Source organism: Primulina eburnea, chromosome 2 (assembly GCF_022965805.1).
Source record: "Primulina eburnea isolate SZY01 chromosome 2, ASM2296580v1, whole genome shotgun sequence".
In the NCBI taxonomy this organism is placed as follows: Eukaryota; Viridiplantae; Streptophyta; class Magnoliopsida; order Lamiales; family Gesneriaceae; genus Primulina; species Primulina eburnea.
In genome coordinates this window covers 46,408,925-46,433,828 of record NC_133102.1, presented here as the reverse complement: position 1 = coordinate 46,433,828, position 24,904 = coordinate 46,408,925, and the positions used below count along the sequence as shown (strand labels likewise).

Below are 24,904 nucleotides of genomic sequence, written 5' to 3'. Positions count from 1 at the left end.
AGCCAGAAACCGACGAAAGAAAGGTATAAGTCAATGTGGTATTGGGAGATCGACTTGAGTCGGTTTAGACTTGAGTTTCCCTAAATCACATACTTTACTTTATTGCATTGATATTTGCATTGATTTGACTGATGTACTTGTTCTCTTGAATTATAGATAGCAGGTATTAAACGAGTAATCTTGTGACAGAAGTGCCTGATAGTGGTGGGATCGCCACGGGCACATTGCACGATGTCTCAAGATAGGATATTAGCGATAGAACTACAGTCCATGACGGTTAGGTCAGGACACCGGATGTTTGGTTATATCGAGTAAATAGAATTGGAATTCTTCTATTACGGAATTCGATATAGGAACACCATATTTGGTTATATTGAGTAATAGGATCAGAGTTCCTTCTATTACGGAATTCGATATAAGAACACCACATCTGGAAACCGGGATCCCTAGACTATGATTGAGTCTAGTCTGAATGATAGAGTTATGAGCATTGTCGACAGTTTATGATTGGTTATGTTTCAGATTTTGATACATATATCTATTACCTGATTACATGCTTTATATTTGTTTATATGATTGCATGTTTCGTTGATTTATACTGGGATTTATTCTCACCGGAGTTATCCGGCTGTTGTCTTGTCTGTATGTGTACATGACAACATGTGGGACAGGATCAGGGTCAGGGTCCAGGAGATGAGGAAAGATCGTGATTAGAGTGGAGGCTCCGGACTTGGATTAGAGATAGAGTTGAACACTTGACATTAGTTGTTTAAACCTTAGTTTAGTTGAATGCATGCAGTGCAGGACTTGTATTGTATTTTATACTGATATGTATATGAGTTTGATTTCACTACATTCCGCATTTTTAAAAAAAAATTAGACCATGTTTTATAATTGATTAATTAGTCTAAATGATGATTAAGAACTTGATTAGCGTCCAGGTCCCCACAATAACTAACTGGTAACAATTGTAAGATTTATCGTCTTAAAAAATATAAGAAAATCAGGGGGATGTATTATATTTAAACGCGATGAAAAATGAAAAATGATGTTTAGATTAATTAGATATTCAAGAATATTAATTATTGTTTAATCCATTTACGTTATTTTAAAAGTGATCAATATTGATAAAATTTCTTTGTTGGGTAAAACTACATTAATATTTGTTTTATTTTATAGATTGTTAGGACAATTAATTCAAATAATAGTAAAACTTTTGAATTAGACATTAATATAAAATATAAAAATTAAAAAGGACAATCAAAATGCATTCGATCACTCACAGCATACAATGGATTAATTATCGTTTTTATATTTTATCCATTAAATTATCAAATAAAGATTTAATATAAAAACTTTAATAATAAATTGGTTTGCTCGGTTTTCCTTATTTTTGTTAATAAAACAACTGAAATCAAATCAGATATACATATTTATGGTGTGTTTGGTTGAGTGGATTAAATAAGGATAGATTAATAGTCAAATATTTATCGTTAAAATTTTAAGTTGTTTTAGTAATCATCCATAAAATTGGATCTTAAACCGGGTCAAAATGATTATTAAAACATCTTAAAATTTTAACGATAAATATTTGACTATTAATCTATCCTTATTTAATCAACTCAACCAAACACACACTTAATGTTTAATAATAATTATTGGTATGATAAAATGTGCAAAATGAAATCGGCGCGAAGTTGTCACATTTAATGTTGCAACAAATTCAGAGATAAAACTGAAATATTGGATAAAATTGAAACAAAGGTATCTCAGGAAATTGATTTTCGTTCTATATTTTGAGCACTCCAAATTACATACTGAGCGAACAAAAGATTGTTTTCGAACTTTTTGATATGAAGAACATAAATATATGCATCGATATGTGTATAGGACAAAAATATCAGTAATTTCAAATTTCAGGCTGTATAAGAATGAAAATATACGCAATATATTTGTGATGCGAAAATATAAATAATTTTGAATTTCAGGATATTTAATCAACTTCTATTCTGATTAGAGATGTAACGAATCGAGCCAAACTGTAACAATATCAAGTTCGAAGCTCAATTAATTAATAACTCGTTTATTATCTCTAACGAATCGAGCCAAACCGAACAATATCAAGTTCGAAGCTCAATTAATTAATAACTCGTTTATTATATTTCACGAGACTAACTAAAGCTCGTTAAACATATTTGTTTTTAATTAAAGTAAATTAATTTAATTAAATTAAACTTGTTATTAAAGTATAACAAATTCATATTCAAGCTCTTAAAGGGTTGAACTTGAACGCTTGGTCAGCATACGAAACGATATATAAAGATCAAGTGAGAAACACAAGCTTCTAATGTGGGACCAATTCCTTTTTCATCTCCTACATATATTAATGAGCTTAACAACTCAACTTTAAATAAATAATTTCTTATTCATCCGAATCGGTTTTGATAAATAAATAATTTCTTATTCATCCGAATCGGTTTTGATTAAATTAATAATGATGGTGATAATTCTAAAAATATTTTAAAATGACAAATTAATAAAATTTACAACATTTTTAAAAAAGAATATGTCTCATGAAAGATGATATGATATATATGTATCAGTGAGATACGTCAATCCGATCCATATTTATGGCTGAATATATTAAATTGCTTAGACATAAATAATGACTGAACAAATTAAATTCTGTTTGGTAAAATCCATAAATTCAATTTTTATTTTCCAAAAATTACCGTCAGATCAGTTTACTATATTTGGCTCTGATTCTTTTATTAAAAAACAAAAATTTATGTGATATGGTCTCACGAGTCGTATTTTGTGAGATAGATCTTTTATTTGGATCATCCATGAAAAATATTACTTTTTATGCTAAGAATATTATTTTTTATTGTGAATATCGGTAGGATTGACTCGTCTCACATATAAACATTCGTGAGACCGTCTCACAAGAGACCTACTCTATTAAAAAATAGTTAAATTGAATAAATCTAAGCTTCAAAATTATACATTCAAGTTTATTGTATTTTCAAAATAAAAGTGCTTACGTTTTCATTTTAATTTTGGTTAACTTTTTTTCAAAAAATAATAATAAATTATAATTTCCAAACTACATAGATTTATTGGTCATTTTTGGTTTACTGAAATTTTGTCAACCCATAATTTTTGCAATAGTATTAGTTATTATTTCTCTCACTATAATTTTTTTAAAAATTATTATTACTTTATTGGGATTTATAATCAGTTTTTTTTATTAATATTAGGTTTTTTACTTAAAGAATGAATAATAATAATATTTATCAAAAAAAATTTAAAAAATTTTTAAGGGGCCGGGCTTCAAACCTTGGCCCTTGTGTAATTAAAAGATGGGCCGAAAGTCCGAAACCACGGCCCCCGAACAATTAGTATTTTTCGATTAAAAGGCACAAGCGACGTTGTGGTCTGTGGACTCGAGACTGTGCAGTGTAGCTGCTCTTATTTCGTATGCCTTGGGTGTGTTTGGTTGAGTTATTTAAATAAGGATAGATTAATAGTCAAATATTTATCGTTAAAATTTTAAGTTGTTTTAATAATTATTTTGATCCGGTTTAAGATCCAATTTTATGGATAACTATTTGATTAATAAAATTAGATCTCAAACCAGGTCAAAATAATTATTAAAACATCTTAAAATTTTAACAATAAATATTTGACTATTAATCTATCCTTATTCAATTAACTCAACCAAACACAGCCCTCTTCTGTTCGGGCAGACATTTCTCTGCTTCGTTTACCGAATAGCGGCGTTTCTCCGTCATAGTTCACATCAGGTTCATCTCTCTATCTCCATCTCGTTTACTTTTGTTTATCTATTGCGAAACATCATGTGCATCTTCAGTTGTTTATTGATGCAAATCTACCGAATTTGTTCATCTATTGTGAAACATAATGTGCATCTCCAATGACTTGTTTTTGATGCAAATCTACCGAATTTGTTTAATGTACAGTTTTTACGTATTTTCTTCGGATTTTCCTATTTTAACTGATATAATTGATGTTTGTCATTCTTATTAGTCGTCTTTGATGTTTTGTTGTTCATCAGAGTAGTGGCGAGGGTTTCAGATTTTTGGCAGTTTTTGGATATTTATGTCTTGTTTTGAGTAACGCTTGTTTGCAATTGATTATATGTCAAGGTTGTATTTAGGATTTCAAATGAGCGACTAATGTGGCTAGAATCTATAGTTATGGTTTCAGATCTGCTTTTGATGTAAAAGTTTTGTTCCTTGGTGTTTTCATCAGTTGTGTAAATTTATATCCACACGCACAACCGCACAAGGTAGATTTGGATGCGATATACCCCTTTCTTTGATTTTTTAGAGTTAGATATCCTATAACTAAACAAAAACGGATTGCTCGGCTCCAGTTATCAACTGAAAACTTGTCCGAAATTGAAATAAAAAAAGGAAAGATTAAGATTTAAGAATAATGTACTTTGATAATGAATCGTAAATTGTTACAAGTTTACAATTTTGTGATGGCTAGTTAATGCGTCCCAGATGTCTTTGGCAGTTTGACTGTGGTTATCATAACTTGCGTAGAGTCTATTAACACATTATTATGGTTAATGGCTGAAATAAAGCATTAATATGGCTGGTTCAGTTCATAAAGAGAACTCTCCTCCTGGTATATTGCAAGGACTGATGACTCTCCAGTACCCATAAACTTTTTTCTTGCGAATTCATTCCTCTGCATGATACCCGGTAAGTGTTGCCAAAATCCAAATATATTAAGGTGTAATGGTTTTTGTCAAGACTCATTTGAGTTCGCATGTCTATAACTTGTGGGTCAGTTTATTCATTTGTTCAACTTGCTGTTTGTTAAGAAATAGTTTTAAATATGAAATGTTGTCGCAAAAGTCTGCGAGCAGGTGAAACACTTTACTATGATAGTTGACATGTTTTAAAATGATTTTATTATCGGTGGTTAGATATCATATGCTTGTTATGATAGGTGCTTGTATGGTGTGACAATAAGGATGGTTGGCTCAATGTGTTTTTGAGTTCAAGAATTTGACGGGAGCCAATTTCCTTTTCCATGCATGATGTACGGTGGTATTATTTGTTGAAAATTGCAATAACAATGTTGGAATCTGGTGTTTACAAAATGAAGGACGAGTGAAGATTTCCAGGACTGATTGATATGGACTTGGATGTGTGGTTGTGGTGGACAGGGAGGATGCAACAACTGTGGTGTCGGTGATAGTGTTGCACATAGAAGTTGGTTGTTGATTGGATATTTAGGAAAATGAGCTTAGACAACAGTAGCCGTAGCAGGAGCAGGAGCAGAAGTAGGAGTCCAATGGATCGGAAGATCCGTACTCAGCACTATTCTAATCGTGTTGCACCATATAGGCGGGAGTCGAGGAGGGGCTTCAGGTTATTTGGTCTTGATCCATTCATTTTGTTCATGACTATTATTTTCATTATTGCGTTTTTGCATTGAAGAGGGGGCAATTGAAGTGAGGGATCAATATGAATGAAACCATATCTTGTGGTATGCCTGGCTGCTTTCGGTGTATCTTGGGTCTCGATCCAATCTACTTCATACTTGATTTTATAAATTCGAATATCTAATTCCTTTTGCTCTCTCTTCTCAAATCTCAATTACTTCACCCAAATCCGAAGTAATTTATTTATAAAAAAATACATGATGGAAAGTTCGATGAAAGGGATTGAAAAGTTACTTTTTGTCTGCTAGTTGTTTGGTCTTTTCTATGCTTTGGAGTCTCACGGCTTAGTCTTACTTTCCCCCTCTATTTTATGTGCTGCTTAATTGCAGTGAGAACAGTCTGTGCAACAACTGCAGGAGGCCTGGCCACTTTGCCAGAGAATGCCCCAATGCAGCTCTATGCCACAATTGTGGTCTTCCTGGGTAAGTTTTAGTATAGGCATAGTGGGTCGTTTACATTTAATCGTGTTACGATTGCTAGTATCTCAGTTGTTTCTTCTTTCTTATCTGTTTATTTTTTTCGTTCTTGTGCAAGAGTTGGGTGAACTAATATTAATCCTGATGCGCCGAATTTATTTCTCGGCATTAATGTTTGAACTGCCTCTCTTACTGAATATATTTCAAGGGTCTTTGTTCGTCTTTCTTGAATATATTTTCGTACTATATATTACGCCTGCCTGAAGTTTAATTCTTACTGGGGCCTGGGCTTAAAAAAATTGAATCAGGCATATTGCATCAGAATGTAACACAAGATCTCTTTGTTGGAACTGTCGTGAACCTGGCCATATGGCAGGAAACTGTCCAAATGAGGGCATCTGCCACACCTGTGGAAAGGCAGGCCATCGTGCTAGGGACTGCACAGCACCTCCTGGTGATCTGAGGCTGTGCAACAACTGCTACAAGCAAGGCCACATGGCAGCCGACTGTACCAACGACAGGGCTTGCAAGAATTGCAGAAAGCCGGGACATATTGCACGTGACTGTCAAAACGATCCCGTTTGCAACACATGCAACATATCTGGGCACATGGCTAGAGATTGTCCAAAAGGCTATACATTTGAAGAAAGGGGAGCTGGAGCTCGTGGAGGTGGCTTTCGTGACATCGTGTGTAGGACTTGCCAGCAGGTGGGGCATATGAGTCGGGACTGCATTTCCATGACTATATGTCATAACTGTGGAGGAAGAGGCCACATGGCCTTCGAGTGCCCGTCTGGTAGGTTCATGGATAGGTATCCCCGAAGGTACTAGAGGAAGAAGTTTGTGGCTTTATGTATTAGGGCCAATTATGCAGTTTTCTTTGTTTTGATTTGAGCTGAGATCGATGTTTGCACTCTTTAGTACTTTTATGGTCGGACTTCTTTAGCTTGGTATCTTTTTTTGCACTATTTGTTTCCGAGATTTATGTTTGTCTAATGAAATTTGTACTCCTTGGATATTTATTTTGAGCAGTCGGCAATTGTCTCATTTTATTTTCCCACGTGGATGCATGAGGATATTGTGTGAAGTAGTTTGATCATTTTTTTAATATGTAATTACGATAGCTTTTCACATTGCTAATGCAATGCTACTTGCGCTTATTTACATCATAGTTTTTTTAAAGAACATAGGCATATATCAGACGATGGTTGGAACAGATACTGAATCGTGAGTATGTATTTTTGATTTAAAATTCAGATATTCCTGATCTTTCGAAATATCCGTTGTGGCCTTGTTGTTGAGTATATTCGGCTCTCACTCGGAAGACCCGATATCAAGTCCCGGCGTCGGAATTTTTCACATTTCCTTTCCGAAAAATTAACATACAAAGTTTGGATATTAATTCCTTGAAAACCCTTATTTTGCAGATCTCCGAAAGGTATGGTTTCTTTCCTTGATTCTCCTATGATCCTTAGTTACTGAGGTGTTTTTTTTACCGCTTTCAAATCTTCAGTATGTTTGCTTTTCAGTTTTCACTAACGTTGCTGAAATAATAAATTGTATAAACTACAAAAATGAAACAAAATTTTATGTTTTTAATAATCATAAATTTAGAAGGAATTGAAGCAAAGTTGAGTGATTAGAGTTTCACTTTTCGAGGAGCGAACCGCTTCTGCTAGAAACGACGGCATTTTCGACAATGGCGGATGATGAGATGCCGATGAGGTTGATGAATTTCGTCTCAGAAAAGCAGTTAAAAGAAACTCGGAGAACTCGGGGTGTTCGAGTGGAAGATGGTACTGCGCAGAGAGATAGGTCCCTTTACGAGATTTTGCAGGAAAACAAGGATAAGAAGGATGCAAAATTCAACGAACGATTCAAGCACAGGCCACCTAAAGCTTTGGATGAAGATGAGACTGAGTTCCTCGATAATCTGGAAATGTTGAGAAAAGAATATGAACAGCAGCTTGCAGATGAAGAAAAGCTGCAGCTGGAGAGTTTTCAGGCAGCCGTAGCAGCACAATCTACTGATGTACATGAGCTAAAGGAGGCACCTTCAGTTTCCAAGGTCCAGGAAAATAAATCAGTTCTAGGAAGGAGGAATACTGCAGCTCGTCCGCTGGGAAAGCTAATTAAAGTTAATCCACAAACTAAGAAAGCAAAAATGGATTTTGCCGATGCAGAAGAAGCTTCAACCGTAGTAAGATCATGTAGCACTAATGCGAAAGATACGGCGAGAAATCAGGACGGTGGTGATGATGAGTCTAGGCTTGTATCTAGTAGCAGTGGTTTGGTGTTCTATAGTAGTGATGAAAGTGAAGAAGATCGCAATATACATTTGCTTGACAAAAAGAATGTTCTGTTTTTTTAGGATTCTGATGGGTTATACGAGAAGGCCTTTAATTAAATGCCGATGCCATGTGTCGAAATTTTCAATCTTTCACATGGTTTTTCACCTTGAAAACGCGGTGTTTTTACGTTGAGAAGTTTGTTTTGTGTCCAGAGATATCGTCACTTGTAATTTCATATGTTCTTGGGTTTTGATTTGCATAATGGAGAATTTTCTTTGTGTTATCCGCCATATACATATGTTTGAAAATGGTGATCCACCCACTCACCAATCAGATACTTGATCAAGATTTTAAATTGGAGCGATTTATCTATATCGGTATCGAAAGATTATATGCATGCCCTGAGATTGAAATTGAAATCTTGAAATCAGGAAGCGCTGCTGTTAAAGTATTTGAGCTACACACACACCTTTCACGTATTTTAGCCGTCGTGTCGGTGACTAAACGAAAGAAGGCTGTATCATGTGGTTTCTATTCTGTAGAATTTGCCCTATATGGAAAACATGCTTCCACTGGAATATGTTGCCAGGGATCATTATCGACTAACCAAACATCGTGAAATGTTACACAGCGTCGCTACTTCTCTTAAAGAAGCAACATCGAAAACTCTCTGAATCCAACTCGACTCTGCTGCTCGTCGCAAAATGGGTGATGTAAAGAGTGGTTGGGAGACGTTTAAATTCAGGTAAATTAGCTGAACCTAGTAGTCGTGATGATTAAAGCATGAGAATCCCGATTACATAACTTGGAAGGTGAATGAATTTGATTATTTGAGATACCTTTTTATATATCTGACTACAAGTAGCCATGACGTTGCATATTCTTTATATTTACAAGTAGCCATGACGTTTCAAACATATGTATATGGCGGATAACACAGAAAATTCTCCATTATGCAAATCAAAACCCAAGATCTGCGCATACTTGGTGCAAAGATTTAAAACTAAGGTTAACTATGTTGTATACCTACCATTTGAGAAACTTTTTTTTTTGGTTGGTGAGGGAGAACCCGACACTGCAAGCAACCTAACAATAGTTGATATTTTACCAGGAATCTAAGCCCCCTCAGTTAGTAGGACTTAAAAGCTAATTAGCTTCAATTATCAAAGCTGTCCCAATCAAATTATGGGATTAAACAATGATCTTTAACACCCAATCAAACAAACGAACAGAACGTTAATCAGAAATGACCATAGCCTCACATTTACATGCCCGATAGAATCTTTCAAACAGCTCCATTTTTGGAAGAACGTGAAGTCCTGAAAATATCAAGGTTTTTCAATTCGCGATTCTCTTTTTTTGTCAATATTTTTATTCATACTTAAATATCAGCCTGCAGTTTTTGCAATCGCAAGTTTCTTGAATGTTGTGAGGTCTGATATAATTTGTCATGTTCTTTTAGTTTGAAATCGGAGCTTTATTAGCGGGGTTTGACAGAAATTAACTTTGAAATACACAGGGGACTTTTTTAATTTTTGCCCCCAAAATCACAAATTGGAACGATTTATGAACAAATGGATTTCGGAATAGAACAAAGATTGTTGTCCTGATTTCGATGTTTGATTTTACTCAGTTTCTAAATTTCATTCAAATTTTCTGAACATCCAACATCAAGTTGCTTCTTAAGAACTAATTTTTTTTTAAAAGTTGAATAAACCAATATGAGACGAATTAATAAACATGAAGCAAATATAGACAAGACTGTATGAATGGAGTATTGTGTATGATGGGGTCTATTTTAGCAATTATCACATCCACTTGGCAACCTATGATTGGTCCAATCATGACAGCCTCAAATGTGACATCTTTTGTCACAACACTACACACAATTATAAATTCAGCCATGCATGAAGAAGGTTGATGTGTGGCAAAGAGAGTGTTAGTGGGGGGATAAGATTTTTGAACAATCCTTGGCCTTTGCTTCTATAATTTCAGTTCATATCATCAAATTTCTTGACAAAGAAAAGGAAAAGGGAAAGAAAATTATTGATACCAATGGCCTCAGCCTCATTCCTCAAGCCATCTCCTGTTCTTGACATTTCTGAGTTCGTTAAAGGTCATTCCCTCCTCCGCCACCCATCCACCTCCGCTGCTACCATTCGCTGCCAGCCCAAAGCGGCGCCATCTCCACTCAGTGTCCGCGCTTCCGCCTATGCCGATGAGCTCGTCAAGACTGCGGTATATGGCTAACTTCATCATTTGGCTTGGTTCAGTTCTTGCATTATGTTTTATAGAACTGCCTTTTGTAGTTTATTTGATAGTAAGTTTATTGGAGAGAGTAGTGTTTGGCTAATCGAGAGACTGACTGTTTTGTGAATATGTCTTTGGTGTAGAAAACTGTTGCATCACCAGGGCGTGGTATTCTTGCCATGGATGAATCAAACGCCACTTGTGGGAAGCGTCTAGCATCCATCGGGCTCGAGAACACTGAGGCGAACCGTCAGGCTTATCGCACGCTTCTCGTCTCCGCCCCTGGACTCGGCCAGTACATCTCTGGAGCAATCTTATTTGAGGAGACTCTCTACCAATCCACCATTGATGGCAAGAAAATGGTGGATGTTCTTGTTGAGCAGAATATTGTCCCTGGCATTAAAGTCGATAAGGTAATCAATAACAACCTGTTCCATTTCTTAGTTTGCCGAGCTGATCATATGATTAGCGGGCAGCAGGCTGGATCTAAGAATTTAGTCGATGTTGCGACTGTGCTGCTCTGTGAATAAGAGATTTGAATGATATTTGAATGCTTGTATAATGGGATTTGATCTTTGCAGGGTTTGGTTCCTCTTGTTGGTTCAAATGACGAGTCATGGTGCCAAGGTCTTGATGGCCTCGCCTCTCGCTCTGCTGCTTACTACCAACAAGGTGCTCGTTTCGCCAAATGGTGAGGGTATTCGTTTTTTTGTCACCTCTCGACTGAAAATATTTGTAAATGCTATTGGTACTGACCTTAAATAAAGCTTTATATCCTTGATTCTAACGAAATTTCTTGATTCCGACCTTGCTTAGGCGTACTGTTGTGAGCATTCCCAATGGTCCCTCTGCCTTGGCCGTGAAGGAGGCGGCCTGGGGTCTAGCCCGCTATGCCGCCATTTCTCAGGTACATAATATTGCCCCTTCTCATTTTAACAGTGTGATATCATGCCCAGGGGAGATGGGGTGACGAGCGTGACTCAGGAATTTCAAGGGAAAAATTACGTATAAAATTTCAAAATTTTAACATCCAACTGTTTAATTAACTCTGGTTTTTCACGATGATTCAGGAGGCTGGACTGGTTCCAATAGTGGAACCAGAGATCTTGCTAGATGGAGAGCATGGGATTGACAGGACTTATGAGGTAGCTTTGAAGGTGTGGGCTGAGGTGTTTTTCTACTTAGCTGAAAACAATGTGTTGTTTGAGGGTATTCTCCTCAAACCAAGCATGGTCACTCCTGGTGCAGAATGCAAGGAAAAGGCGACACCCGAGAAGGTTGCTGCGTACACACTAGGCCTCCTCCGCAAGCGAATTCCCCCAGCCGTTCCTGGAATCATGGCAAGTATTTCCAATTTTACTTCATATAGGTGCCCGTGTAAACGAGTCGAGTTTGAATTTGAGACCAGATTTTAATCTTTTGATGAGCAGTTCTTGTCTGGTGGGCAATCTGAGGTGGAAGCAACCTTGAACTTGAATGCCATGAACCAATCCCAGAACCCGTGGCACGTGTCGTTTTCCTACGCTAGAGCTCTTCAAAACACATGCCTGAAGACATGGGGAGGACGCCCGGAGAACGTGAAGAAGGCTCAAGATACTTTGCTCATCAGGGCTAAGGCTAACTCCCTGGCTCAACTCGGTAAGTATACCGCGGAGGGAGAATCAGAGGAAGCCAAGACAGGAATGTTTGTGAAAGGCTACAGCTACTAATAAATCATATTTCACTACCAAAAAATGGTCCGCTTTTGTGACGAATTTATGAACGAAAGGAAAAAAAAGCTGTGCTATTCATCGTTGATTTATAGCTATTTTTGTTCATTATTTTTGCTTTCTGAAAACTTAATTGATACTGATGTATTATGATAAATGGAATAGTGTGTGTGCGCGCGTGTAAAAAAAAGAAGCATGATAAATTATTTTTTAAAAAAAGAGATGGTTAATTTGAATAGTTCTCAATTTACGATTGTTGTATATAATGCCAAAGCGTGTGCAATAAGGTACAAATGTAATATTGTTACATGTAGAGTTTTATTGGTGTGACATTCGTAATTATAATGCAGATCAATCGTGTCAACGAAAATATCATAGAAAATGCTGTAGAAATGTTTTAATCTTATAGAAAATGTTGTAGATTTTTTACTTCAATACATTATATTATATATATAAATAAACGTTATTTACGCTTCTGACAATAATAATTTCAACTGTAAAACATTATAAGCAAATGTGATCCTCAAGCATTTGATATTAAGATAAGAATATTACATCGATTTATAGTCGGTAGAGAGTAATGACAGCCTTGCCTTGATTTATTCGACAATTTCATATTTAATAATTTGATTTTCATAGGCTTTTTAAATCTTTATTTTTCACAGGAAGTGTAAGGAGATTTGAACACCATTTTAGTATCAAGAATTTACTTATGCCTATAAATTTTTTTTTAAAAAATGTATATTTAAACCCTGGTCGAATTATCCTGCGATATATATGATATAGTAGTTAACGAGAGGCGTTTTTAAACAATACTAGAATTGAGTAATGAGCATCAATTCGAACAGATAATGAATGGATAAACATCTCTTACAACAACAATAAATAACAGATGAAATTCAAATGTATCATAATTATAACTCGATTTGATTCAATATTGGATCAAGATACATTGTTGCACACGTTAAAATGTGAAGGTTTCGGATTCTCTTCTCTTGGTGAAAACACAACTGGTTCTGTGTATTTTTTAGACGAGATGATCAATTCATCGCGTTTCATCTTATAACTTTTTAGATTTATCTGATACTATGTTAGGTCCACAAGATGATAACTGATAATCTTACACAAAAAAATGCACAACTAATGGTGCTGTGTAATTCAAATAAAAATGTGAAGCATGCTCACTTACATAGTTAATGTATCCAAGGAAAGAGACAAAAACAATCGGGCTTGAATTAAATATACAATCAACCCTTCAACGAGTATTTCTTCCCTGTGAAGGCCTGGAATTTCGGTTCTTCTTTCTTTGGAGGCTCTTGCTTGGTGTCTTTTGAAGTGTCCTGTGATAGAGGAAAACAGATATCAGATTCAAAACATCTTCTTAACCATCTGATATCTTATGATTGAGACAAATAACTGGAGAAGTATGAACGACTTGGCTTCTGTTTTTTTTTTTTTTTTGGTGACGGAACATAATTGTGTCGGATCTTAAACATGAAATCTGAAATAAATTGCATTTTTTGTGCAGGAAAAGGAAACCTTTGATGATTCACTAGTGCGGTTTGCATTTGAACCAAAAACAAGCTTCCCCTGAGACTGGCGACTGGTGTTCTGTGAACTGGAACTGGATGCAGAAGCTTGTCCACCATCATTGGAAATATTCGGTTTCTTGAAACTGGGTGCAGATGAAGAGGCTGGTGGAGGCTGGGTTTTCAAGGCTTTTCCATCCAGTCTTCTCCCAGTACCAGCAAATGGATTGAAGTTAGGTTCTGTCTCAGCTGCAGGCTCCTGGCCTGAACAAATGAACAGAAAAAGGCACAAAATGGCCAAGATAACGGTTAGTAGATGACTAGCATAGGAAGTATTCGTCCAAGAAGAAATCTCGACTTCCTTGAAAGGAGAGTGCGAGAAGAGAAATGTATCCATGCTCATTGAATGAACGGATAAAGCTTGCAGCAGCTTATTTTCTAGAAAAGGGAACCTTCAGTGAGCAGTAACCTCTTGATTGTAACATAATCAATTGCCAACATACTAAAGTGATGATAAGATGATGAATATAAGAAAACGAAGAACATTAAAAAAATCTTACCTTCTGTTCTTTTGCCTGTTGGAATTGGCCGTGCAGGTTTTTCCGGCTCCTTGTAATCGAGAGGAGGAGCAAAGTCCACTTCACAGTCGGTTTCAATAATACTTATGGCATTAGAAGGCTTCGACTCAATTATGTCTATGTAGTACTTTTTATTGTTATAAGCCACCATGATACTATCACCAGTGGTTAAACAAGAAAAATTCCTCAATGTTGTCTCCAAGCTGCAAGAGAGAATTTAAAAAATAAAAAATATTAAACTAAGTTAAGTTGACCAAAAAAAGAGAACGGACTTTCAAACAATGTCATTTTTCTATAAAAACCAAAAGAGAAGCTCGACAACACCAAACACACATATGAGAATCACAGATACAGCAACATGTCAATTTTATGTTCAAGACTCACATAGCTTTTGGATTTGATATATCCAAGAAGTCCTTTGTGTGAGGTTGCAATTTGACATATGTACCCTTTGGAAGAGTCACATTTTTTACTCGTACAATATCTCCTTCTCGCAACAACAGATTCTCCATCATCTGCACGATCACGAAACATCAAATGGTGTCCCAGAGTCCTAAAAGTCATGATATAATGTGCACGCAGATCTCACATACCCAGTAAGGCATATATATCATGCCTTCTTCTGCAATGAACTCCAGAACTCCACAATGAGAAACACAGTTCGGTTGCAGTGTTTCGAAGCTCAAACAACATAGGGTAATCAATTTGAAGTGATGCTGTAAGACAAAGTCGAGTTAGATCCGGGCTCAAAATCCAAAACTACCCAAGCCCAAGGACGAGGTTTATAAAACAATATAATGTCGCTAGAAAACAATTAAGCCACACAAGAAAGGACGTGAAACTAACCAAGGCGGTCTAAAGCTGAAGGAGGCATGATTACTGAAACAACAAAAAAGAGGTGGAATAAGACATCATGGGTGGTCAAGGAAACATACCATTCTGCCTACAATTGTAGTTTATTAGACCGCTTACCTTTGTCACCATTTTCTATCTGCGCCTGCAAATTAAGAGAGAGGAAAAATCAGAATTAGATCAAAATTGATTAAATTAGCAAATTCTGTAAAAAGTTCAAGTTAATAACAATAGTGAGAGTAGATGCATCACATGTCCAAATAAAATATCTCAACATCATAGAACAGACAAAAAAAGAAAACCCAAACTAAGAGTTCCAGCAAAAAGATAGAATCCATGGGCTAAAAAACAGTTAGTGGTGTTGACTCAGCTATAACATGTGTGAGCATCATTGCAAAATTAAAGTGAAAATTAATCAAAAGTTGGAGAAGCAGTCAAACCTTGTCAATGAAAGAAGCAGGATAGCACCGATATGTTTGCTCAAATGACATTCCATGGTATCCATATCCGTTGAAAAACTGAAACAAGAAAGCAAAAAATAAATATGAACACATCTAGTGAAGGCTCTCATAACTGCAATAATACAAAATAAAGTGTGTAAAAAATTCGCAAATATATATCTTCACAAATTGACATTAAAAGTGATGTCCTGGATGCATAAAATATCCACAACACAATTCTAAAGCAGCAAAAGCCCAACTAGTTTGACAATGCATTATCATGCCGAATAATACAATATTACTTAATTTTAGCAAGGGCTTATATTGTATTAGCCTATCACATTCTCAATAACTCTTGAATCTCTTCTTCTTGTCCAAGGGACCCTTGGTAGAAAAACTGGATGCATCTTAAAAATCTTAAAACTAATAATTACCAACATAGAAAACATATTGACCAAAAAGTTATAATACACTCCACTGAAAATCTAGATTATTAGTCTACTAATATTTTAGGTTTGAATTAGCCACACGAAATACTTCATCAATCGACACAATCAACCCGCAAGGAAGAAGAATACCAACTGCAGACCACGACCAACTGCAGACCACGAACTATAGTCACATTTAAATTCTAACCTCAAGAGTACTAGCAGTAAAATCAAAGTAGAAATTTTACAACAATCATGATCCCTAAGAAAAATATTTTCCAGTAAGGTCAATATTCAATATCAAAACATGCAAACACAACACAGATGGAGATCTTCAAGAGAAAATTTCCAGAGCAAAGAAGAATTTTAATTTTCAAGCACAGAAAAGAACAATTATTTCCAGCATAGCTTCAACACAAAGCCACATAATAAATTCTTAAAAATCGGAATTCGACTCAACGCGCACCATGTTTAATAAATCCCAAACGGCGGAAACACGCTCTCAACTCTGAATTCACCTGCCGAAAAAAAAATCACGAAATTTGATTAATCAACCAAAGAGGTGAAATCAATCACACAATAAAGCTGTTCTTTTACAAGAATCCGCAGCACGAAGACGAAGAAAGGAGAGCACTTCTGAATAGCAGAACGTAAGCACCGATCTTTCACCAAGATTTCAAGGGTAAGAGAGAAGTCCAGAGCCCAAGTCAGATTGGAAGTAACTGAAGGAAAGAAACTGGAGAGAAATAATAATAAAGGAGAGGAGTATCCGATGCGTTATTCCTGTGCACGAATCTTAATCTATCGGTGGATGTGATTGGGCTGGATCTTTCCTATATCGTCTCCTTATCTTGTCAAGCCCATCTTATAAGATTGGCGGCCCATATTATTTTAATTAATTGCAATATTTAAATATTTTAATAGTAATCGTTGCTAATAATAATAATTTGTGTATAAAAATATGTTCGCAATATATTCATATTATCAGGGCATTTTTTGTAATCATTATACCAAAAATATGTTATAGTAATACCAAAAATATTAATATCTTTAAACTCAAAAGTTCTATTTTATCTAGAACTTACTTTTAGAATAAGATGCTACACCCCTGAACTGAACTAGTCGTAAATAAATTAGTTATAAAATAATTCTAAAAGAGTCGACAGTAAAGCATATTATAAGTGTGGCTCAAGTAACAGACGATTATGTCAAATGCAGGCAGGTAAAGTCCAATAAGAAAAACCAAAGTCGTCATTATAACTTATGTATGAATATAAGACTTGAGCGCAGTAGTAGAAATTACAGAATTTTCTATACCGTACAAAGCTACAAAAATACACAAAGTTGATAAATCCATCAAATAATAAACGCTCGATGAGCTCCTTTATTCATTAGGAGGAAAAACCCAATATTTTAGTACAAAGAACAGCACAAAACAAAGATAGATATGTGGGATATCTTGGATGAGAGTAAAAATGTCGTTCAAAACAAGCCTTGATTTTAGTTATCCACTACTCAGCTCTAGACTGGCCGGCCCGTGAAGACAGAATGATTCCAACAATTAGGCCGTAGAGTGCCAGAGCTTCAGCGAAAATGAGAATAAGGATCATCCCCACAAAAAGCTTCGGCTGCTGTGCGTTAGCCCTGGAAAGAAAATTTCAAGTTGAGATCCATTTAAAAAAACACATACACATAAAGATACATATAGCTGTTTGAAATCCTTTCCAATGATGAACTGGGGTGGTTGCAGCTGATCACATCACAAGGACATAGAAAGATGTGAGTCATAGCTCAATCGTCCAGAATATCAAGATCTGAAGCTAAACAAGAACATGTCAGTGATTGTTTACACCGGTATGTTTTCACTATTCATCCTCGAATTTTATTGGCTCTAGTTTTTAACGACCTGGTTTTGGCGGCATTAGGTATTAACAAAGATTAAAGATAATTTCTTTTCTTTTTGCTTTCCAATTTACAATTTCTTTTTCGACAAGCAACAACACAACCTGAAGGAGAATATTTCGACATCAGCTGCATCAAATTACAAATCATACGGGATCCTGTAAATAATCACAAATTTTAATTGCTTCATGACCGAGTAAACTTATAAATGACATTTCAAGTTAATAATTTTTTGCTCAATCCTTCAATACTCTCTTGTAATACATGCACTAAACGTGTTCTTCAAAACTTGATGAAAATCACCTAAATTTTTACTTCACCGAACCTTTCAAATCGGAATCTACGGCCAGGAACAAAACCACCCTAATAAACTATGCTGACAATTATATTTAGTTCTGAGCGAAACCTGGTCATATCACCTAAGCAAATGAAAAACTTTAACTTACAACTTCACAAAACAAATGAAACTTCAGCTCTGAAAGATTAGACATTCCATGAAATTGATAGAAACATACCTAACACCAGCATCTCCGACAATCCCGATAGCCATTCCAGCAGCAAGCCCAGCAAGCCCACAAGAAAGGCCCGAAGAGAGATGAGCATAGCCATCAAACAGGTAATAAGACTTAGCTTTAGGGTTAATACCAGTGCTGATAATCACAGCAATAATCAGACCGTAAATACCCAAAACACCAGCCATAACCACCGGCACAATTGACTTCATCACCAGCTCTGGCCTCATCACCCCCATCGAAGCAACGCCAACGCCACTCTTAGCAGTCCCATATGCAGCACCCATACCTGGAGGAAGAAAAAAGAAACAAAACAATAAAAAAAAAAAGAAACAAAGAAATTTTGTGAAGTTATCCAACCCAAAATTAGTGTCCCATGGCAGGTCACTCATTTAATTGAACATGAAATGGGAACAAGCATATATTTTTATTGGTTCCAGTCAATCTAATCCAACTCAGCTGATTCCTTATTCCGCGACCTACTTTACAAGTTAAAGCGAGCAATCTTACCATGAACTCAAAAACTACAGTATAATTTCACACTCCGGTTGAATCCATGATTTCTCAACGAACAACAATCTCATTTTCCTCCAAACAGGATATGAATTGCAAATACTCCATCAACAAGTTAAATTCTCATTAAAAAAAGGTAAACATGAGTATAAACCAACAAAATGAAGAAAAACAGTGTATTCATTGATTTCTTCCACAGAAAACAAGATCGAAACATATATAAACATAAATTGAGAAATAATCACATCAAAGGGGAAAAGACGTAAAATAATTACAAGAGAATACAAGGGCAGCAGCGGCGCCGAGGAATCCGAAGAAGGGAGCAGTTTCATCGCCGCTGAAGGTTGAAGACATTATTCTGGATTGAAATTAAGCTCTAATTCGGAAACTTTTTGCTGGATCTGGATTATAGAGATCGATTTCTCCCTTTCGTCTCTTTGCGTGGATTTTTTAATCGTTAACGAGCAGTCGGAAAAGACAGAGACGGAGGTTTTTTCAATTAAATTAAATAATATAAAAAGTAGAGATCAATTTATCGAAATATCAATTTCTTTATTTTGGTAAGAGGCATCTGTCCCAAAGCCCCATTCCTTTTGTTCCAAAGCCCGGCCCTTAGATTTATTAATAAAAAAAATATGATTATTTTTTGCAATATGACAGCTTTATTAGGGATGATATTTTCGGTCCCCGAAGAAAATCAGAAACAAAGCGGATTTAGGATTAATTTTCGGGTTCGAGTTCGATAAATTTCTTGAATCTTTGAAATAAATCAAAATAAATATGAAGATGATATCCACATCTCCTAATATGTCATGATAATGATAATAATAATAATAATAATAAGGATAATAAGTTTCTATTCTCCGAACTCGTCCCGCCTCCGCTCCATTATCATTTTTCAAGTGAGGATGAAATTTGATCTATGCGAGTTCATTTAGGATCGGGGAAAGAAACGTGATGTGGATAGGGATTCGGATGCATCTTTGTCAAGCCGTTTTTTTTATTAAATATATGTAAATTTGTAATCTTAATTCCTTGATAACAAAATTATCAACTTTCTTTTCTCGGAGGTAAAATAATTGTATTGTGCAACTCGAGAAAAATTGATGCGAATCACCAAAAGTAATAGCCCTTTGATTTCTGATTTAGTTCATGTTACTTGTATAGATAATGTCTTTATCCTCTCATGTTGATTAGATAAATCATGATCACATATTTAATCATGATGTATAGATGATTGATCATGATTCATCACTCAGTACACATATCGAGTATTGAATAGATAAAGACAATGCTCATATATATATATATAACATCTATCAAACTTTTTTGCCCCTGTTAATTAAATTGGTGACATTTTCCCATATTCTTCTTTTTATCATGTGCATGGCATTTTAGTAATCTAAGGGTTTGTTTGGAATGGCACAATATTAATTCTTTGATAATTTATTTTATTCAATTTTATTTATAAATTTACTAATTATTTATTTTACATCAATCAAATCATTGAATTTAAATTATAATATTACATCTAATAAATAATATTATTAATATTTAATAATTATTAAAAGAGAAAAATAATAATTTATCATCTTATCTTAAAATCAATCAATTAAGCTAAAAAAAACTATTATTTATCAATCAAACCAAACAATACTTTATTAAATATTATAATTAATTAATTTATTTAATATATTATATGATTTATCTTTACATTATTATTTATTTTTAAGTTCAAATGATACCCAAGTGTGACGTATATATTCGAAATATATTATACAATTAAGTAAATAATTAAAAAATGATGGAATATTATGGAAGAAACACTCAATTGAATTTTATAAAAAATGTGTGATAATTACAACCCAAGAAAACAAACCTAAAAGAACCATGCACATGCATGTGATCAACACCAAATCGACAATACAAACATTTAAAAATTCATTTAATTTTCATCTGTCACTCATATTAATCTCTCTTTTCCAATTGCTTGGAAATTTATTCCTAAAACTATATTTTTTTTATTAAAAAAAAGAAAAAGAAAAAGACTCCATTTGAAGACACAGAAAACCCATTTCTTGTTAACACCGCAAGAAATAAATCAAACACAGATGCTAAACGCACCCTTTAAAAAGCTTAAGGATGGTACGGAGGTAGTGGTGGGAAATGCCCGAGTTTGTGGTGGTGGTGGTGGTGGTGGAAGAAGTACTTTGGAGGAAATTTGATCTTCGGAAATGGCGGAAGCTTGGGGATCAGTGGAGGGCATGGCTTCTTGTATATCGGCGGCTTGTAAACGGGAACCGGTGGCTTGTAAACTGGTGGTTTTGGCTTGTAGACGGGGACCGGTGGCTTGTAGACTGGAACTGGTGGTTTTGGCTTGTAGACGGGGACAGGTGGCTTGTAGACTGGAACCGGTGGCTTGTGAACTGGTGGTTTTGGCTTGAAGATGGGGACAGGTGGCTTGTAAACTGGTGGTTTTGGCTTGTAGACGGGAACTGGTGGTTTTGGCTTGTAGACGGGAGTTGGTGGCTTGTAAACTGGTGGTTTTGGTTTGTAGACGGGAACCGGCGGTTTGTGGACGGGAACTGGTGGCTTTGGCTTGTAGACAGGAGTTGGTGGCTTGTAAACTGGTGGTTTTGGTTTGTAGACGGGAACCGGCGGTTTGTAGACTGGAACTGGTGGCTTTGGCTTGTAGACAGGAGTTGGTGGCTTGTAAACTGGTGGTTTTGGCTTGTAGACGGGAACCGGCGGTTTGTAGACTGGAACTGGTGGCTTGTAGACGGGGACAGGCGGCTTATACACTGGAACCGGTGGTTTTGGTTTGTAGACGGGAACCGGCGGTTTGTAGACTGGAACTGGTGGCTTGTAGACGGGGACAGGCGGCTTATACACTGGAACTGGTGGTTTTGGTTTGTAGACGGGAACCGGCGGTTTGTAGACTGGAACTGGTGGCTTGTAGACGGGGACAGGCGGCTTATACACTGGAACTGGTGGTTTGTAGACGGGAACTGGTGGTGGTAGAGGCTTGACAATCGGTGGGAAAAGTGGTTTATGCTTGTAGAGAGGCGGAAATGGAGGGAGAGGCGGCCAAGAAGGGAAGTTCTTCTTCCACGGATGGGTGAATGGAAAAGGTGGGTGCTTGAAGAAAGGCCAAAAGGTTTTGGAAGCACACAATGCAGTTGAGAACTTCAGATTTTCGCTCGGCCCGAAGGTTTGGATACCATTCGTTTGGGATTTCAACACGATCTTCGCAGATTCGACGCCATTTTGGGCTGCGCAGGGGACTGCCGCGGCGCTGTGGAGCTGCACGTAGCAATCTTGATGGAGTTGTTGTGAGACCGAGATCTTGAATTTCCCATCTTTGTCGAGCTTGGTATCTCCCATTCTTTTTGTTTCCCCGCTTTTGAGCTTACAATCAACGCTCACTCTGAGACCTATATGATCAAGCATCTCGAGCATGAAATATCTTTATTTGAGAAATACATACGTTAGATACTTGTAATATCGAAAAAATAACTAAATTATGAATCCCTTTGTGATTAAATAAAATCAGAGTCGAAAGTGTGAAGATCGTGTTATAATCTATGTCTTTTTTATGTTTGGTGTTGGAGTACTTGTTCTACAATACATATATATATATATATATATGTGTGTGTGTGTGTGTGTGTTTTTGCGTGAACAAATTAACAATAATGTTGCAAATTTTTACCCGAAAATGCCTGAGTATTTTTAATGCTGTACTCCTTGCAATCAGCACAATCTGCTGCCCCGACAACCTCGAACAATGTCTTGTCATCTGCGCTGCAAAGCCCCAATAACGACACCAAGAGAATTCCCCAAAGGGCTGTCTGACAAAGGGAATGAACCCTCATTTTAAACTAAATCTTATCGGGAATCCCCGCCACCACTTGGAACGAAAGGTAGACAAAAAACTGATCAAGGGCAGTAGCCCGAAGTGATTCCTGAATGATTGCGAGCCGAAGTTGTTCGTTATATAGAATGGCACAACGACGGAAAATTAATGTCGTCACATGCGTTTGGGCCCCATCGATGGCGACATGCATGCTTAGCTTAGCTAGCAGTGGCCATTTTCTTCATTGAATGAACTTCAACTGCGTCATTTCCTTTCCATCCGCAAACCTACTCGCTCATTCTCATTAAGAGTATCGATCAAATGTGTGGAGTTAATATATAATAAAACGAAAATAAATCACTCATGAACATGATACAAGATTTAGAACGATTTGGGTTCAGATGTTCTTGTACATGATCTTAGCTGCTAGTGTGTTGAAATTATCCAAGGATGTGTTGGATGGATACATTTGAGATTATATATTCCAAATATATTGATTTCAATCTCATCGACTTGCTTGAACAAAATTAAATTTCCAATTATGTGATTTCAGTAATAATTAAATTTCCATTTGGATGGATACATTTGAGATTAGGCAAAAACTTGTGTGAGACGGTCTCACGGGTCGAATTTGTGAGACGGATCTCTTATTTGGGTTATCCATGAAAAAGTATAATTTTTTATGCTAAGAGTATTACTTTTTATTGTGAATATGGGTAGGGTTGACCCGTCTCACATATTAATATCCGTGAGACGATCTCTCATGAGACCCATTCTTGAGATTATATATCCCAAGAGTGGGTCTCATGTGAGACCGTCTCACGAATCTTAATATGTGAGACGGGTCAACTCTACTCATATTCACAATAAAAAGTAATAATCTTAACATAAAAAGTAATATTTTTTCATTAATTACCCAAATAAGATATTCGTCCCACAAATACGACCCGTAAGACCGTCTCACACAAGTTTTTGTCATTTTCTAAATATATTGATTTCAATGTCCTCGACTTGCTTGAATAAACAAAATTAAATTTCAAATTATATGATTTCAGTAATAATCAAACTTTCAAATCAAGTTTATCAATTCAAATTCAACCTGAATGATTGTAGGTCATGTCGGCACGAAATTACATTTTGTTTCAATCCTTCAAAATTTAAATCTTTTGAATCATAAACTCTTATTCGCAATATACCTATATTTTGTGCGAATACATATTAAATAGTATGTCATGTCAATTTTATGACTGTTAATATAATTAAGAATGAGAAAAAAAGAAGTAGTTTAACCTGTTCCTTTTGAGAGAGATTAAATTTGAATATACTTTGAGCATTAATTGACTAGTGTGAATATGTCAACATCTCAACCGTTGATTAAGGATTAAGAAGCATGTGATTTCATTAATTTGTGGAGCTGGAAGGGATACTACCAAACCAATTGACTGTACATTAACCAGAAAATTTAATCTTCATTTCGCTGGTAATGCTTATGTGTCAATCGATCGTTTTTCTGTACAGTCGATTTTATAGTGAATTATATAAAATAAATTTATTTTGAGTATTTTTTTTATTTAGTTGATTATAAATAAATCTATGTTAGAATTGTTATTATTTTTGTGTTTTTTTTTAATCTATTTGAATTTGATCATGTATATTCCCGAATCTATTTTATCTTATACTACATGAAATGTTTATAAGGAAAAAATACTTTTATAAGATGACAAAACATATAAAAGTTGCTGATTATTAATAAAATTTGTGTGCTTATATGTTCTCATCTTGATAGGTTTGTTTCTATGACGTGATTACAAAAAAAAATGGGCAAGGCTTCTCTCTATGTAGGCCTTTGTGAGTATCGATGAGGTATCACTTATCCTATTAGATGTGATGAAATATAAAAAAATTGCGCATCCTATAGGTGAGTGACACCTCATCGGTGCTCACAAAAGTGTGCATGATATCAAAACTATATATATATATATATATATATATATATATATATATATATATATATATATATATATTAAGTATGTGTCAAAATAGGGAAAATACTTTTGTCATTTTAATAATGACAATACTTGTGTGAAACGGTCTAACGAATCGTATTTTATGAGACGGATCTTTATTTGGGTCATTCAAGAAAAAA

At 35.6% G+C, this 24,904-nt stretch overlaps 5 protein-coding genes and 1 pseudogene across 13 annotated transcripts; 3 read left to right on the top strand and 3 right to left on the bottom strand.

Moving 5' to 3' along the window:
* The first annotated feature begins 3,721 nt into the window (after nt 1-3,721).
* LOC140823774 (uncharacterized) lies at nt 3,722-6,925 on the top strand. 8 transcript variants are annotated; one of them, XM_073185280.1, is made up of 5 exons: nt 3,722-3,806; nt 4,636-4,736; nt 5,207-5,411; nt 5,815-5,907; nt 6,210-6,925. In XM_073185280.1, exons 3-5 carry the CDS (start codon nt 5,281-5,283, stop codon nt 6,730-6,732), a joined length of 747 nt encoding a protein of 248 aa, XP_073041381.1. In that variant the 5' UTR covers nt 3,722-3,806; nt 4,636-4,736; nt 5,207-5,280; the 3' UTR covers nt 6,733-6,925. The 8 variants fall into 8 exon arrangements, with proteins under 8 accessions (XP_073041381.1, XP_073041375.1, XP_073041378.1 ...); XM_073185274.1 differs by having other exon boundaries at nt 5,146-5,411; XM_073185278.1 differs by lacking the exon at nt 4,636-4,736 and adding an exon at nt 4,964-5,079 and having other exon boundaries at nt 3,749-3,806.
* A 166-nt stretch (nt 6,926-7,091) lies between these two features.
* LOC140823775 (uncharacterized) lies at nt 7,092-8,459 on the top strand. Of its 2 annotated transcripts, none has more exons than XM_073185282.1 (2): nt 7,092-7,339; nt 7,519-8,459. In XM_073185282.1, exon 2 carries the CDS (start codon nt 7,601-7,603, stop codon nt 8,270-8,272), a length of 672 nt encoding a protein of 223 aa, XP_073041383.1. In that variant the 5' UTR covers nt 7,092-7,339; nt 7,519-7,600; the 3' UTR covers nt 8,273-8,459. The 2 variants fall into 2 exon arrangements, with proteins under 2 accessions (XP_073041383.1, XP_073041382.1); XM_073185281.1 differs by having other exon boundaries at nt 7,516-8,459.
* Nucleotides 8,460-10,103: 1,644 nt separating this feature from the next.
* LOC140823773 (fructose-bisphosphate aldolase 1, chloroplastic-like) lies at nt 10,104-12,389 on the top strand. The gene is made up of 6 exons (XM_073185271.1): nt 10,104-10,430; nt 10,586-10,855; nt 11,024-11,133; nt 11,259-11,349; nt 11,513-11,782; nt 11,873-12,389. Exons 1-6 carry the CDS (start codon nt 10,248-10,250, stop codon nt 12,149-12,151), a joined length of 1,203 nt encoding a protein of 400 aa, XP_073041372.1. The 5' UTR covers nt 10,104-10,247; the 3' UTR covers nt 12,152-12,389.
* An 865-nt stretch (nt 12,390-13,254) lies between these two features.
* Nucleotides 13,255-16,761, bottom strand: LOC140823772 (uncharacterized; annotated as a pseudogene).
* A 450-nt stretch (nt 16,762-17,211) lies between these two features.
* On the bottom strand, nt 17,212-19,421 carry LOC140823771 (V-type proton ATPase 16 kDa proteolipid subunit). Its single transcript, XM_073185270.1, has 3 exons — nt 19,181-19,421; nt 18,396-18,681; nt 17,212-17,622 (listed from the first exon to the last, which is right to left on the bottom strand). Exons 1-3 carry the CDS (start codon nt 19,257-19,259, stop codon nt 17,490-17,492), a joined length of 498 nt encoding a protein of 165 aa, XP_073041371.1. The 5' UTR covers nt 19,260-19,421; the 3' UTR covers nt 17,212-17,489.
* Nucleotides 19,422-20,715: 1,294 nt separating this feature from the next.
* LOC140823770 (uncharacterized) lies at nt 20,716-22,878 on the bottom strand. The gene is made up of 2 exons (XM_073185269.1): nt 22,615-22,878; nt 20,716-22,339 (listed from the first exon to the last, which is right to left on the bottom strand). Exons 1-2 carry the CDS (start codon nt 22,775-22,777, stop codon nt 21,042-21,044), a joined length of 1,461 nt encoding a protein of 486 aa, XP_073041370.1. The 5' UTR covers nt 22,778-22,878; the 3' UTR covers nt 20,716-21,041.
* Between the last annotated feature and the right edge of the window lie 2,026 nt (nt 22,879-24,904).

Bases quoted from the DNA above. Each gene is read 5' to 3' on its own strand.
- LOC140823773 (XM_073185271.1), top strand. From the start codon at position 10,248: ATGGCCTCAGCCTCATTCCTCAAGCCATCTCCTGTTCTTGACATTTCT. The intron at 10,431-10,585 runs GTATATGGCTAA...TCTTTGGTGTAG, and splicing joins ATGAGCTCGTCAAGACTGCG to AAAACTGTTGCATCACCAGG. The intron at 10,856-11,023 runs GTAATCAATAAC...TGATCTTTGCAG, and splicing joins CTGGCATTAAAGTCGATAAG to GGTTTGGTTCCTCTTGTTGG.
- LOC140823770 (XM_073185269.1), bottom strand. From the start codon at position 22,777: ATGAGGGTTCATTCCCTTTGTCAGACAGCCCTTTGGGGAATTCTCTTG. The intron at 22,340-22,614 runs GTAAAAATTTGC...TTGATCATATAG, and splicing joins AAATACTCAGGCATTTTCGG to GTCTCAGAGTGAGCGTTGAT.
- LOC140823774 (XM_073185280.1), top strand. From the start codon at position 5,281: ATGAGCTTAGACAACAGTAGCCGTAGCAGGAGCAGGAGCAGAAGTAGG. The intron at 5,412-5,814 runs GTTATTTGGTCT...GCTTAATTGCAG, and splicing joins GAGTCGAGGAGGGGCTTCAG to TGAGAACAGTCTGTGCAACA. The intron at 5,908-6,209 runs GTAAGTTTTAGT...AAATTGAATCAG, and splicing joins CACAATTGTGGTCTTCCTGG to GCATATTGCATCAGAATGTA.
- LOC140823775 (XM_073185282.1), top strand. From the start codon at position 7,601: ATGGCGGATGATGAGATGCCGATGAGGTTGATGAATTTCGTCTCAGAA.
- LOC140823771 (XM_073185270.1), bottom strand. From the start codon at position 19,259: ATGTCTTCAACCTTCAGCGGCGATGAAACTGCTCCCTTCTTCGGATTC. The intron at 18,682-19,180 runs GTAATTATTTTA...TTCTTCCTCCAG, and splicing joins TGCTGCCCTTGTATTCTCTT to GTATGGGTGCTGCATATGGG. The intron at 17,623-18,395 runs GTATGTTTCTAT...TTTTCTTTCCAG, and splicing joins GTCGGAGATGCTGGTGTTAG to GGCTAACGCACAGCAGCCGA.